This window comes from Aulonocara sp. 'chitande type north' Nkhata Bay, linkage group LG15 (genome assembly GCF_057382095.1).
Source record: "Aulonocara sp. 'chitande type north' Nkhata Bay isolate Kocher_YH1m ecotype deep benthic linkage group LG15, A_spYH_male_GT1.1, whole genome shotgun sequence".
Taxonomy (NCBI): Eukaryota; Metazoa; Chordata; class Actinopteri; order Cichliformes; family Cichlidae; genus Aulonocara; species Aulonocara sp. 'chitande type north' Nkhata Bay.
The window spans coordinates 42,235,046-42,250,356 of NC_141358.1; the positions used below are offsets into that span (position 1 = coordinate 42,235,046).

The 15,311-nt window shown below is 40.2% G+C and overlaps 1 protein-coding gene across 1 annotated transcript; it reads left to right on the top strand.

The window, feature by feature from the left end:
- The first annotated feature begins 19 nt into the window (after positions 1–19).
- LOC147313747 (uncharacterized) lies at positions 20–13,325 on the top strand. The gene is made up of 6 exons (XM_086262962.1): positions 20–566; positions 4,995–5,143; positions 5,870–6,178; positions 6,494–6,592; positions 9,287–9,978; positions 10,891–13,325. The coding sequence occupies exons 1-6, from the start codon at positions 20–22 to the stop codon at positions 11,477–11,479; spliced, it is 2,385 nt and encodes a 794-aa protein (XP_086119088.1). The 3' UTR covers positions 11,480–13,325.
- The last annotated feature ends 1,986 nt before the right edge of the window (positions 13,326–15,311 follow it).

Genomic DNA, 15,311 nt, shown 5'->3' on the forward strand with positions numbered 1-15,311 from the left:
TGTCCCAGAGCCTGAAGTTATGCAGGTAATCCAGACTGAACCCCAGCTAACTGTACACAAACAGCATGATGGACAAGCTCCAGGACAGTCTCATGTACAGGTTACAAACAGTGAAAGTCCACGAGTGAGTAGCGTCTGTGCTTCCCGAAGCCAGGCCGCTCCTAGGTATGGAAAGTACCGGAATCAGCAATGCATGGCTAACAGCTTGGTTTTCCTGTCATTCTTACATGAGGATGAATTTATTACCAGAGCAGATCTAAACCGTGTGTTGGACAAAGGCCATGCCGTCTATTCAGATGCCAGACTGAGGTTTGTGAACAGTGTGTTTCTAGCCTGCGATGAACTTCCCTCAGTTGTTACCAGCCGCAGACACGAGTATCAAGTCGACATGTCTCAGTTTGCTCATTACGGCACATTTGATGGTACAGATCACTTTCCGAGCCTTGAACAGGGATTACAGTGTTTGGCTTCAGACGTTCGCTATGCTTTGCTAGTCATGGGAGGAACAGTCATCGCTGTTAGCAGGCTGAATTCAGGTGAATATGCATATTTTGACCCTCACCCACGTAAGTCTACTGGTATGCCATTGTCGCTAAGTGTAAGTGGTGGAACTGCAGTTATGTTGAAATTCACACGTCTTAATGACATGATTGACAGGATCAAACGTTTGTACAGAATGTTCAGCATCGCACCAAGCTGCACTTATGAGCTACAGCCCATCGAGTTTCACAGTGAAAACGCTGCTGACCAAAGAGATGCTAATCAAACCACCGAATACAGACAAACAGCTACAAGTGCACCAGCACCAGCTTTAAATGAACGTGTTCATGAATTAAACTCTGAAATATACACTGAGCAGACACGGAAACCTGTGACCAAAGATTTAACCAGTGAAGTAATGTCATCCAGAGTTGATTCTTCAAATGAGACAGCTGCTCCCAGAAAAAACCATCATCCTTCTGATTATTTTGAAAAGGAAACCTCTGCATCCTCTGTGAGAGAAACTCAGGTAACACCAGATTCTATTCCTCAGAATGATTCAAACAGTGCCTCCAGTTCAACTAAGATAACAGAGGAACTCTCAGATAAACTGCTGAAATATAGTAAACATGAAAGGCAAAAAATGAGGAGAAGATTATTGACCCAACAAAAGCTACCACAGAGAAAGGAAAATCAGAAGACGAAAGAAAGGCAGATGTACAGGTTTGATGAAAGCTTCAAGGCAAAGAAAAAAAACTCAGCTCGGAAGTCTGATGATCCTGATCACAGACACAAAAGGATTCTGTACAGAAATGAACTGTATAAATTAAATGCTACCTATAAGGAGAAAAAGAAAGAACATTTGAGAAAGATGTATAGAGAAAGTGCTGAAATTAGAGATAGAAAAAGAGAACGTGTCATAAGGACATATAAAGACAATCCCCTATTCAGAGATAAGCAGAAGGAACGTATAACAAGAAAATATAGAGAGTCTTCCATATTCAGAGATAAGCAGAAGGAACGTGTAACAAGAACATATAGAGAGTCTCCCATATTCAGAGAAAAGCAGAAGGAACGTGTAACAAGAACATATAGAGAGTCTCCCATATTCAGAGAAAAGCAGAAGGAACGTGTAACAAGAACATATAGAGAGTCTCCCATATTCAGAGATAAGCAGAAGGAGCGTATAAGAAGAATATACAGAACTTGTGCTGGATTCAGAGAAAAACATAAAGCTTACATGAGGTCATATGTATATAACCTATATAAAGAAAGCGAAGAATTTAAAAAGAAAAAACGATTTTACATGACTAAGCGGTATGGAGAAGAGAAACAATTTCAGCAACAACACAAGGACAATATGAGAGAACGAATGAGAGTAAAATATTGGAACGGTTTTTCTTTCAGACAGATGCATAATATCAGATGTGCAATGAATATAAAACGGAAATATCGCCAGATGCATCGACCAGCTGAGAGTTTACAGAGTCATCCAGAGAACACTTTAATGAATGAGGCCATATCTCGTTTCAGATCAAACATTAAGTCAGCACCATCTTATGTTTGTACTGTTTGTCTAAAAGCTTCTTTTCCTAATCAGGTGAAAATCTGCAAAAGACAAAATTACTCAAAACACCAGACTGTAGCTCATCAGTGTCTAACTGGTAAATATGTTCATGTGTGTGATGAAGCATGTCATGATCACTGCAGCTTTCCTGTTGAGAGAAAAAAAGAGTATATCTGTCACACGTGTCACAGTTCCCTCAAAAGTGGATGCATGCCCAGGCTTGCTGCTGTTAATGGTTTAGAACTGCAGGATATTCCAGCTGAACTTTGTGATCTCAACATTCTGGAGAGACATCTGATTGCCAAATGCATACCATTTGCTAAGATTATTCCTCTTCCAAAGGGCAGACAGAGACTCATACGTGGTAATGTGGTGTGTGTACCATCTGAAGTCCAACAAACAGTTGACTCTTTACCGAGGATCAGAAGCCAATCACAGATCATGAGGGTGAAATTGAAAAGACGACTGTGCTACAAAGGCCATCAGCTGTTCCAGACTGTCACCTGGTCTAAACTCATTCAAGCTCTGCGTAAACTGAAACAAATTCATCCACAGTACACAGATATTGTTATCAGAGATGATGCATTGCTTTGTGATCCAACGTTACCTGATGATGACAGCAGTGATGAAGCCAGCATGGCAAGTGATGATTATAATGAAGCAGATTTAATGGAAATTGACAACTATGAAAAAGATGCCCTTTTGTGTGAAAGTGAGTCTCAAAGTGACCAAGATATTAATATGCAATCCTGTGATGAACAACCAGAGGAACAAAATCCAGATGAACCAGAAAGTGATTTGAACAATGGAGGTTTTGCTCTAGAAAGTTGTCTGCAGCCTGTTGACATTTCAGAAGAGATTCTCTGTTTCACTGATAACACATATTGTGTGGCTCCTGCAGAAAGAAACAATCCTGTTAGCTTCTTCAGAACTCCTCATTTGGAAGCCATGGCATTTCCTGTGCAGTTTCCTACTGGTCAGAATACACTGGATGAAATGAGACGTCTCAAGCTCACACCGAGTGCATACTTCAAGTCAAGGCTTTTCAACATTGATGCAAGATTTGCTAAAGACACAAATTACCTGTTTTTCTCACAGTTTGTCACTGAAATACACTTGGCTAATTCCAGCATGACAATACAGCTAAGGAAAGGTAAAACTATGACGAAAGATGGACGCAAAATCACATCAGGAATGTTACAAAGTAAGACAGAAGTAGAGAAGCTGGTAAGAAATAAAGATGCAATCAGATTTATGCAGCCACTCAGAGGAACTCCAGCTTACTGGCAGAAAACTACCAGAGATCTATTCAGCATGGTTCGCCAAATAGGAACACCTCAGTTCTTTGTCACTTTCTCTGCTGCTGAGATGAGATGGCCTGAAGTGATTCAAGCAATAAAGAGACAGCAAGGTGAAGAGGTTGATTTTGAAGCCCTGGACTGGTCAGAAAAGTGTGAAATTCTAAGATCAAATCCAGTAACCACCATGCGAATGTTTGATAAACGTGTTGAGGCTTTGTTCAGAGATTTGCTTTTTTCTCCTGCACAGCCCCTTGGTGAGATCATTGATTACTTTTACAGAGTTGAGTTCCAGCACAGAGGTAGTCCACATATACACATGTTGCTGTGGATTCGAGAAAAGGTAGAAGCAGATGTGGATGATGACCAAACTGTCTGTGACTTTGTGGACAGATACATCTCAGCTCAACTCCCTGATCCAGAAAAACAACCTGAACTGCACAAAAAAGTCACTGAGCTACAAAAGCACAGCAAAAACCACACAAAGACATGCTTTAAGAGTGTGAACTCTGGTTGTAGATTTGGGTTTCCCAAACCACCAGCCACAAGAACAATGATTGTGAGACAGGATGAGGATTCAGACACTGAAGCTGCAAAAGCCAAACTCAGACCTTTGTTGAACCTGCTGAAGGAACCTGAAGCTGCTTCCCTCACCATAGAGCAGATTCTGTCACGATGCAACTTAACAATGGATGAGTATGAACAATGCCTCCAGGACATAAACAAGAAAACAGCTCTGATTCTGAAACGTGACCCAAATGAGTGTTGGATCAACAATTACAACCCAGACCTGCTTGAAGCCTGGAACTCTAATTTAGATGTCTCATTCATTTTGAATGCCTATTCATGTATAGAATACCTCTGTAAATATATAACAAAGAAAGAATCTGGCCTCTCTGAATACCTGAAGACAGTTATTGACAACTCTGATAAGAACACCGTCAATGAATGTGATGAAATGAGAGCTGTGATGCAGGCTTACTCAAAAAAGAGAGAAATCAGCGCACAGGAGTGTGTGACTCGAGTCTGTGGCCTAAAAATGAAAAAATGTTCCCGCAGTGTTGTATTTGTACCAACAGATGATAACCCAGTAAAAATGAGTCGGCCCATGAGCTTCCTGGAAAGCACAACACATGACAGTTGTAATATTTGGATGACAAGTTTGAGTGATAAATACAAATGCAGACCTGAGACCCCAGAATATGAGGAAATGTCACTGGCTGATTTTGCTGCCTTGTGCAGGTTGGTGAGTGGTCCAAATGAAGGAAAAGATGTGCTTCCTCTTCTAAACCAGCTTGGATTTGTACAAAGGCGAAAGAATGATAAACCAGCTATAATCAGGTATTACCACTGTTCACAGGAAAAAGATCCTGAGCAATATTATGGTCGACTGTTGAGACTTTACCTTCCACACAGATCAGAGCAGGAACTGAAACCACAAGGGTTCCAAACCTATCAGTCCTTCTACAACTCAGGTTTTGTACGACTTCCATGTTCAGACCACAGTGAGTCTGTGAAAAGGGTTGTGAAAAGAAATAAAGACAAGTATGAGAAGAACTCTGAGGATATTGAGAGTGCACTGGAAGAGTTTGAACAAAATAGGGATGTTGTGATTGATGAATGGTGTAATCTTGCTCCTGAATCTGAAGTTGTGAGGCTGCAATGTGATGAGAATCTTCCTGAGAGACATTCTGATGATGAGAACGAACAGGAGAATGTTCCCGACTACAGTCGTCAGTCTGATGCTGTAACAAAGATCAGAGCCGTCAGAGAACAACCTGCAGTAGATCCAGCCGTGGTACGTGTAATGTATCAGAATCTGAACCAGAAGCAGGCCTGCGTGTTCTATGCCATAAGAGACTGGTGTATTCAGCGAGTTTGTGGTTTGAACCCAGATCCATTTTTCTTCTATATCAACGGTGGTGCAGGAACTGGAAAGTCACATCTGATTAAGTGTATTCATTCTGAAGCATCAAAGATCCTGAGCAGACTGCCTGCTAATGCAGAAGAAGCTGACATATCAAATCCAACTGTTTTACTGACTTCATTTACCGGTACAGCAGCTTTTTCTATCAGTGGCTCTACGTTACATTCTCTACTGAAACTACCCAGGAGTCTGAAACCACCCATTCAAGGACTTGGTAACCAACTGGATGAAGTCAGATCTGAGCTGATGAATGCTGAAATTATTGTTATTGATGAGATTTCAATGGTTTCAAAACCCCTTTTTGCCTATGTGGATGCAAGACTGAAACAAATCAAAGGCACTCAGAGACCTTTTGGTGGAATGTCAGTTTTAGCTGTTGGAGATTTTTACCAGCTGCCACCAGTGCGACAGTCTAAACCTCTCTGTGTTTACGATCCAGAACAGATTGACCTATGGCAGGAGCATTTTCAGATGATCACTCTAACCGAGATCATGCGTCAGAAAGATGATGTGGCCTTTGCAGAGATGCTGAACAGGATTAGAGTCAAAGAAAAGACAGATGAGCTTTCTCAGTGCGACAGAGATTTGCTGTCACAGGCTGTGACTGCACCAGAAGAATGTCCAACTGAGGTCTTACACATTTATGCCACCAACAAGAATGTGGAATCCCACAACACAGATACCCTGAAGAAGCTTCATTCAAACATCATAATCATCAATGCAGACGATTTCCAGAAGGATAAATGTACAGGCAGAATGGAACGAAGAGACAAACCATTTACAGGTGGGCGAAATGATTTACCTGACACTCTGAATGTTGCTGAAGGAGCTCGAGTCATGCTGACCAGAAACTTGGACACACTAAACGGTTTAGTCAACGGTGCTTTTGGTATACTGATAAAGGTGGTGAGATCTGAAAATGATGGACACATAATTAAACTGGGGCTCAGGATGGACAACCGGCAGCCTATGAGACACAACCGCAGTGCTAATGCAGCATCTGATGATCTTGTTTACATTGAGAGAGCAGAGGAGAGTCTGAAGTTTAAAGGAGCAGTACGCAGACAGTTTCCTGTAAAGCTAGCATTCGCTTGCACAATTCACAAAACTCAGGGTCTTACAACACAGACAGCTGTAGTTTCAATGAAGAACATTTTTGAACCAGGTATGGCTTACGTTGCTCTCAGCAGGGTGACGTCTCTCAGTGGACTCTATTTGCAGGACTTGGATGAGAAAAAGATTTACGCCAATCCCGAGGTAACTGCAGCGCTCCAAACCATGAGACAAGCCAGTGTTGAGGAAATGATGCCTCTTCTTCAGGTCAGAGAAACAGCCAGCAGACTTGACACTCTTACACTGATCCATCACAATACGGAGGGTTTGCCATCTCACATCAGTGACATCAAGAGTCATCATGAAATGTGTTTAGCAGATGTTTTGTGTCTCACTGAGTCTCACCTTCAAGGCTCCTTTGTTGCAGACAGTCTTCATTTGGACGGCTACACCATGTTTAAACGCAACAGACATGTGTCCTACACAAACTTTCCTCACATGGCCAGCAGAAGTGGTGGGGGAGTTGTTGTGTATTTGAGGAATCATTTTCAGGTTCAGGTAAAACAGTATCTGCATAATGTCACTGATCTTGAGTTTTTAGTGTTGAAGGTTCAGGCTCCATTCCCTGCGCTCATTGCTGTTGTGTACAGACCCCCTGACTACAGTTTGACACCATTCATGCAAAACCTGGTAAGTCTTTTAGATTCACTTGAAATCATGGACTGTCACCCAATCATTGTGTGTGGAGATTTTAATGAAAACCAGTTGCAGAGTGGAAGAAAACAGATTCTGGAGCAGTTTCAGTCGAGAGGGTATTCACAGCTGATCACTTCTGCCACTACAGACAAGAACACCCTGCTTGACCTCATTTTTATTTCTCAGCCACAGAAATGTCTGTATTCAGGTGTTCTGAGATCATATTACAGTTACCACAACCCTGTCTTTTGTGTCCTGTCCTCGAGCCAATCATGAAGTCGTCTGGTGAGTTTTGAAACAATTACAGATCATGTTTGTTACAGAGTTTACTGATTGTAGAGCATGAAAAAGATTTTTCATTGAAAAAAGGGTCTTCCCTACTCTGTCTGTCAGAAGACCCTTTCTTATTGCAATGTTATTAATCATTTCACCAAATCATTGCTGAACTTCATGAAGAGCAGAGAACATCTGCTATCATGCACCTCTGATCTGAAATGTGCTGCAACATTTGATAAACCAACATCATGTTTTAAATGACTAAATCTTTTTACTATGACGTATGTAGCTCAACAAACGAGATCTTCCCCTCCAAGGGCTTTAAAATATGAAATAGTAAATAAATAAATCCCAGATAAATGCAGGTATTTATTATGGGTCACATGAATAAATACAGACAATTATATTTTCTTGATTATAGTAGATTTTGTAGAATCAAAAGTTTTTGTGATGAATGAGTTTTTGCTTATCATGTTTTACAGGTAAAAAATGTCAAAAGTTTTAAACTATCTTTAGGCTACCAGAGATGTCTATAATGATACATTATGTAGAGAAAAACATTAGTACAGCTTACATAATGTGTATAAAAACTGATGTAGAAGTAAATGGATAGTTTTCTGAAAGTTCCCGACTACAGTTTAACACCACCCACCCAGCTCAGCCCCCAAGTGTCTATGTAATGCTGGTATGGTGTGTGAGTTTGACTTGGCCTTTATCCGGGTGGGTTTGGGTTTGGGTGGATAAAGGCCAAGTCAGAATTCTCTGAGCAGCTGGAAAAAGCTGCAAATAAACAAAGATATCAGAAAGTGTGGGCTTTAGGTGTAGCCCCCGCTTTCTGATGCACTAATTAAACTTAGTAACTGACACCCCATACCAGCATTACATAGACACTTGGGGGCTGAGCTGGGTGGGTGGTGTTATAAGCACGTGTTTTGTTAGATATATTTTTTCAGAAACGGCACAGTCTCCTTTGTGGCAAAACCTTCAAACTTCACCATCCTCAGCTGAAACAACAACATCTTAACACCATCTTCATGAACTGCTGAGCCAAACCTGATCCATCAGTGCTGGACTGCACAGATAACTACATGCCACAAGGAGATGCTGTGTTATGAACTGCCATACCAGTGTGTCTTCAATGGAGAAGATGACACACCCATCACCTGACCTCCTGCCTGATCTGGAGACCATCATCATGCTGCCACACTACAACCTCTGAGACCATCAATGATGACTCATACTGAGGAAACTGTATTTCCTGTCAGAGATGCTCAGTGATCCTCAGAGCAGAGAGAGGTATGATTCTTTATCTTTGATAAAAAATGTCAGTGTTTTTAATTCAATTAATTAATTAAAATCTTGTTTATTGCATAAATAATTCCACACTCAAATGATTATACTTGTTGACACTTTTTGAGTTTTAATTGACATTATGGATTACAAATCTATGCTTTTTCTACTCTGTCTCTCTGTGCAGGTATTGCTGTCTTCTGAGTTCTTCAGTGTCCCAACTGAGACATTCAAACCTCATTGCAGAGCTCATGTCTTTCCTCACCATCATGTGAGTGTGAGATTGCTCTGGATTCTGGTTATGTGGCCCACAGCACCTATAAGGTATTTCAACATTGTTCATTGTATAACTTATTTGTAGTTTTTAGGGTTTCTACAGACAAAAAAAAAAGTTCCTTTTTCTGTATTTTTTAGAACAAGCTCGTCCAGTGTGCCTGCATTCCAGCTTCTTAGACTCTACGCAAGTGGACAGAGTATCAGTGTTTGACCACTCTTACAGACACTGACTTCTGTCAACTCACTGCTACTGATCAGGCACTTCATCCAGGAAGACAGAGGGCTGCAAGCCTGTCATCATTTCCAGTGTGGCTTTGTATTCTTGGGGTAGCATCAGATTTTTCCCACAAATATTCAAAGGTAACATTTATTTTAAGCTTAGTTATTAAATCAAAAGTCTTCTCTTGTGTTATGTCTGTGAAGGTTCTCATGGTGTCCTTTGATGTAGTCTCTCTCTTTACTTGCATACCCACTACGGAGGCCGTGGAGACTGTCAGAAAACGACTACAAGAAGACAGCTCCTTGGAAGACAGGACCAACTTCACACCCGATCAGATGTGCACACTGTTAGACCTCTGCCTTACCACTACATATTTCAAATACAACGAGGATTTCTACAGACAAAAACATGGCTGTGCCATGGGCTCCCCCGTGTCACCTATTGTAGCCAACCTTTGCATGGAGGAAGTGGAAAGGAAGGCTCTTGGCTCTTTCAAAGGAAGAGTACCCAGCCACTGGTACAGATATGTAGACGACACCTGGGTCAAAATCAAAACTCAAGAAGTGGAATCCTTCACTGCGCACATTAACGCCGTGGATAAAAACATCAAGTTCACCAGGGAAGACACAAAGGACGACTGTTTGCTTTTCCTGGACTGTGCTGTGCACATTGAAGAGAACGGCAACCTCAACATTGAAGTTTATTGGAAGCCCACACACACGGACCAGTACCACCTCTTTGACTCCCATCACCCTCTGGAACACAAACTTGGAGTAATTAGGACACCCCCCCGGGCAGAACATGTTCCCTCTAAGCCTGAAGGGAAAAAGAAGGAACACAAACATGTAAATGAAGCACTTAAAACATGTGGCTATCCTAATTGGGCGTTTATAAAGTCAGCAAAGATGCACAGAAAAGAACATCAGATACCAGCGAGGGAGGATAAGAAAGACAGATGCAACAACATTGTCATCCCCCATGTACTAATTAGACTTAGTAACTGACACCCCATACCAGCATTACATAGACACTTGGGGGCTGAGCTGGGTGGGTGGTGTTAAAAGCACTTGTTTTGTTAGATATATTTTTTCAGAAACGGCACAGTCTCCTTTGTGGCAAAACCTTCAAACTTCACCATCCTCAGCTGAAACAACAACATCTTAACACCATCTTCATAAACTGCTGAGCCAAACCTGATCCATCAGTGCTGGACTGCACAGATAACCACATGCCACAAGGAGACTGCTGTGTTATGAACTGCCATACCAGTGTGTCTTCAATGGAGAAGATGACACACCCATCACCTGACCTCCTGCCTGATCTGGAGACCATCATCATGCTGCCACACTACAACCTCTGTATTTCCTGTCAGAGATGCTCAGTGATCCTCAGAGCAGAGAGAGGTATGATTCTTTATCTTTGATAAAAAATGTCAGTGTTTTTAATTCAATTAATTAATTAAAATCTTGTTTATTGCATAAATAATTCCACACTCAAATGATTATACTTGTTGACACTTTTTGAGTTTTAATTGACATTATAGATTACATATCTATGCTTTTTCTACTCTGTCTCTCTGTGCAGGTATTGCTGTCTTCTGAGTTCTTCAGTGTCCCAACTGAGACATTCAAACCTCCCTGCAGAGCTCATGTCTTTCCTCACCATCATGGGAGTGTGAGATTGCTCTGGATTCTGGTTATGTGGCCCACAGCACCTATAAGGTATTTCAATATTGTTCATTGTATAACTTATTTGTAGTTTTTAGGCCTTAACACAAATAAAATGTTCCTTTTTCTGTATTTTTTAGAACAAGCTCGTCCAGTGTGCCTGCATTCCAGCTTCACAGAAAAGAACATCAGACACCAGCGAGGGAGGATAAGAAAGACAGACACAACAACATTGTCATCCCCTATGTAGCCGGTGTATCAGAAAAACTCAGGAGAGTTTTCTCCAAATACGACATCCCAGTGTACTTCAGACCCAGTAACACACTCAGACAGAAACTGGTTCACCCGAAAGACAAAACTCCTAAACACAAACTTAACAATGTGGTGTACGCTGTACAGTGCAGCGAGGAATGCCCAGACTTCTACATCGGAGAGACCAAACAGCCACTTCACCAGCGCATGGCACAACATAGAAGAGCCACCTCCACAGGACAAGACTCAGCAGTTCATCTGCATCTAAAGGACAAAGGTCACTCTTTGAGGATGCCAATGTTCACATTTTGGACAGATGGAGGAGTGAAAGAAGCCATTTACGTCCACTGTGAGCGACCATCTTTGAACAGAGGCGGTGGTTTACGACACCAACTGTCTGCCATCTATAATCCAGTTTTGAGTTCCCTCTCCAGACACCGTAACGTCCACTCACATCCTGGGAGTGGGCGTGGGTGATTTCCTGACCTCAGGAAATCACATGATAGGGTGGGGCCAGGTTTCACAATGAGCTCACCCGAAACCCTGGCTGATTGGGACCCACACCCACCTTCACACCTTGGCTCATGTTATTAGGTAGAGGATCATCAGGGGGTTCTTTGTCCCTCTTTGGGGGGAAACTCCCACTGGGTTTAAATCTGGGACTCTCCACCATTGACCCTTAGAACTGAAGAAGCTTCTCGGATGAGAGGTGAAACGTCTTCAAGGAACTCAAAGAAGTCCAGACGCTTTTCTTTCCAAGCTCCTTAGACTTCACTTGTGTTAATTACATTTTATTTGTTGTTGTTTTCTTTTAGATTTATATGCAGTGATTGGATGTGGTGGAGCTTTGTTAACCGTGTGGAAAACATCTGTTTGTGATGATATTTACAATGAGGCTTTAAGGTGACAGTTTCCATGTAATTTCAATCCTTTTACTAAGCAAAAACATGTTTGCAATTAACATGTTTTTTCAGTTTTGTCTTTTGGATTTATGGTTAACATTCCTTTGTGACAGCAAATACTAAACTGGTCCAAGTAACCAGCATATCATTGGTCAAAGGCAAAAAGGACCACATGTCACACTAGCAATGAATTTTTGACTGTGTTTGTGTTAGTATAGAGTAGGTCTAACAGTGGTTTTCCACATCTGCTCTAATATATATAGATAATGGGTCAGACATATAAAGTCATTTTGAAAAGTTCATAAAGGTCATTTATATGTGTTCCTCTTTATCATTTTATATCAGGTCACACAGCTGACTTGAGTTTTGATCAGAGTAGAACCATAACATTCATGCTAATGGTTCTACTGTTTACAGTTACTTTATGATGGATTTCACCCTGGTCACAGCACTATGTGAAAAGCTGTTAGAGGTAAAGTTAAGCCAATTAATACATCATCATAAGTCACTCTCTAACGCAGGGCAGTGATTATTATTCACTGTAATTTATTCCACAACAATGTTCTTTATTTGATTCTTTAAATATGCACATCGATTGTTTAGCTCTGTGACTCTCCACACCTGAAATATATCACAATGTGGACTTCATTTCGACAGTATTTTGTAGATTGGTACCATATTTATCATCGAATCATCTTGTGCACTTATTAACTAAATGTTGTTTGTTTGTTTTTTTTGTTTGTTTGTTTGGGGGTTGTTGTTGCCATTTTTACCTTTCACCAACTGTGTAAATTCTGCAATTTTACCTTGGTTTTGTTTCACATCAGTTTATCTGCTGGCTGGTATTCCTGTCTTCCTTCTCTCACCCCAACCGGTCGCAGCAGATGGCCGCCCCTCCCTGAGCCTGGTTCTGCTGGAGGTTTCTTCCTGTTAATAGGGAGTTTTTCCTTCCCACTGTCGCCAAAGTGCTTGCTCATAGGGGGTCATATGTCATATGATTGTTGGGTTTTTCTCTGTATCTATGAAGCGCCTTAAGGTGACTTTTGTTGTGATTTGGTGCTATATAAATTGAATTGAATTGGTTTTCTTTCTTTTCTAATGTTTCTGGTCATTTTTCACAGTTAAACAAGTAACTTTGAGGTTACGTCATCGTTTTCAGCTGTTATCTGTATACATTTTTTTCCTAATAATTACATTTCTGCAAAATTATAGCAGTTCTGGTAAGTTGTAATATTTCTGCCAAGTTATTAATTTTTGACTAAATTATTACATTTCTGCTAAGTTGTAGCTTCTGGTAAATTACAACATTTCTGCTGAATTGTTATGTTTCTTCTAAGTTATTGCATTTCTGCTAAGTTATTACATTTTTGCTAACTTGATGTTCTTCTGCAAAGTTATTAAAATTTCAACAACTTTTTAAACACTGACTTTGATTTCTTCAGCTTCTTCAGCTATTTTCAAGTATTTTCAGCAGACAGCTTCAGCTTTACAGTTTCCTCTAAGTGATTGCAGTTCTGCTAAGTTATTACATTTTAGAAAAGTTCTTTTGCTTCTGCAAAGTTTTTACAATTTCTGCAACTTTTCAGCTTTTTCAGCTACTTTTTGCATACAGCTTCAGCTTTAAGCATCCACACTGCATTTTCGCAGGAAATGCAAATTTTTCTAGTTATTATTCTAGTTGCTTCCGTACACTTTTCGCCGTTAAACTACTTCCACAATTTTCAGCCGATTTTCACCGTTCAAATTTTAAACTATTCAGCTATTTTTGCTAATTCCTGCTATGATTTTTGCTATTTTTAACTATTATACTTTTTAAAATATTCCACTTTTTTCCTTTAATTTGTCCCATTGAAATGAATGGGAAACTTCAGCAATTCTGCTAAAATTTGCTTGTTTTTGAAACTTAACTACTTCCTCATATTTTCACCTAGAACAACCATTCAAACTTTAAAATGTTCACAAATTATTGGGCTATTCAGGTATGATTCAGCTTTTTCAAATCTTTTACTGTTTTACTTTTATGCCTCTTAAAGTTTTGAGTTGCAAAATTGTGATTTTTCACAAAATACATGTGTTGTTATGGTTGCTATGCTCTTGGCTTCCAGTGTGCCACTGAAGGTTTTGCAATTTTCACTTCATGTCCGAACAACTTCCTGCTACTTGCTCAATTTTCACTCAACTTCCACAAATTATACATCAAAACGTAGGTATTTTTGCTGGCTTTCAGAAAATGTCACCATCATTGTTGTGGGATTTATAGAATTTTTGCAAATCTCCTCAGACTAACACAAGGTCAGAAAACTCTCCATATAAAGTGAATGGAGAGCTTGTTCAAAATCACCGCTGGATTTCTGTAATGAGAGGCATATTCGAATCGTCATATCTCCTTAACGAAGCAAAGTTAAGACATGAGGCTTGTCCCCGAATATCTTCAGACACCCCTGACGCTCACAATTCAAGAATTTCTTTCTCACCTATTACCGTTCTGAAATGAGTTGGACTTGTTTGAGGGTAGGAAATTCGTCCTTCGCTCAGATTTCTTCAGATTTCAAACTGTGGAAATGAACCACTTTTTTCTCTCGTCATAACTTTTTGTTGGATTTCCACAGAGACCTGAAAATTTCCATGATTGTTCACCAAAGCCTGCTGTCTCTTACGGTGAAAGAATGATATCGATACTCCAAATAGATTTCGAGTTAGAAAGCGTTGTTTGAGGGCAAGTCAAGGCAGTTTTTGCTTCGCTCTACTCAGTTATGGTGCATTACAAGTCAAATATCTTTAATAATTCATATTTTAATGATAAATTGTAAACACTGGAAGATTCCCCCATCTCTTCTGAACAAAACGGTGTAAGAATGACCGCTCTAGCCCCTATGGTTTGGAAATTATGGTCATTTGTTTGAGGGGAGTCCTCACTATGAGAAATAGGCTGCAATAATCCTGTGCCTCTCTGTGCTGCGTGTGTAAAAAGAGGCACATGTTTTGGCGGGAAAAAGTACACAGGCTCTCTGATTGGTGGATTCAAATTCAGCAGCTCCCAGGCTGACCTAGAAACTTACTTCTCTCTCCCTGTGTATTTTTTTGCTGATTTTTTCATTTAACAAGTATATTTGAGGGACCCTCAGCATGTTCAGCATTTTTTCAGCTGTCCATTTTGCTTTTCCAATTTTTCTGTTTAACTTATTACTATTGTGCTAAATAATACTATTTCTGCTATTTTATAAGATTTGTGCCTAATATAGTATTTCTGCTAAATTACAATATTTCTGCTTTTTATACTATTTGTGCTAAAACATAGTATTTCTACTAAATGTAGTATTTATGCTTAATCATACTATTTCTGCTTTTTATGGGATTTGTGCCTAATATAGTATTTCTGCTTTTTATAGGATTTTTGCTCAAACATA

What these genes read in the sequence shown, in the direction of transcription:
- LOC147313747 (XM_086262962.1), top strand. Translation starts at nt 20, where the DNA reads ATGCAGGTAATCCAGACTGAACCCCAGCTAACTGTACACAAACAGCAT. An exon ending in ATATTTTGACCCTCACCCAC is followed by an intron (nt 567 to 4,994) that starts GTAAGTCTACTG and finishes CTGAATCTGAAG; the next exon opens with TTGTGAGGCTGCAATGTGAT. An exon ending in CCTAATTGGGCGTTTATAAA is followed by an intron (nt 9,979 to 10,890) that starts GTCAGCAAAGAT and finishes TGTATTTTTTAG; the next exon opens with AACAAGCTCGTCCAGTGTGC.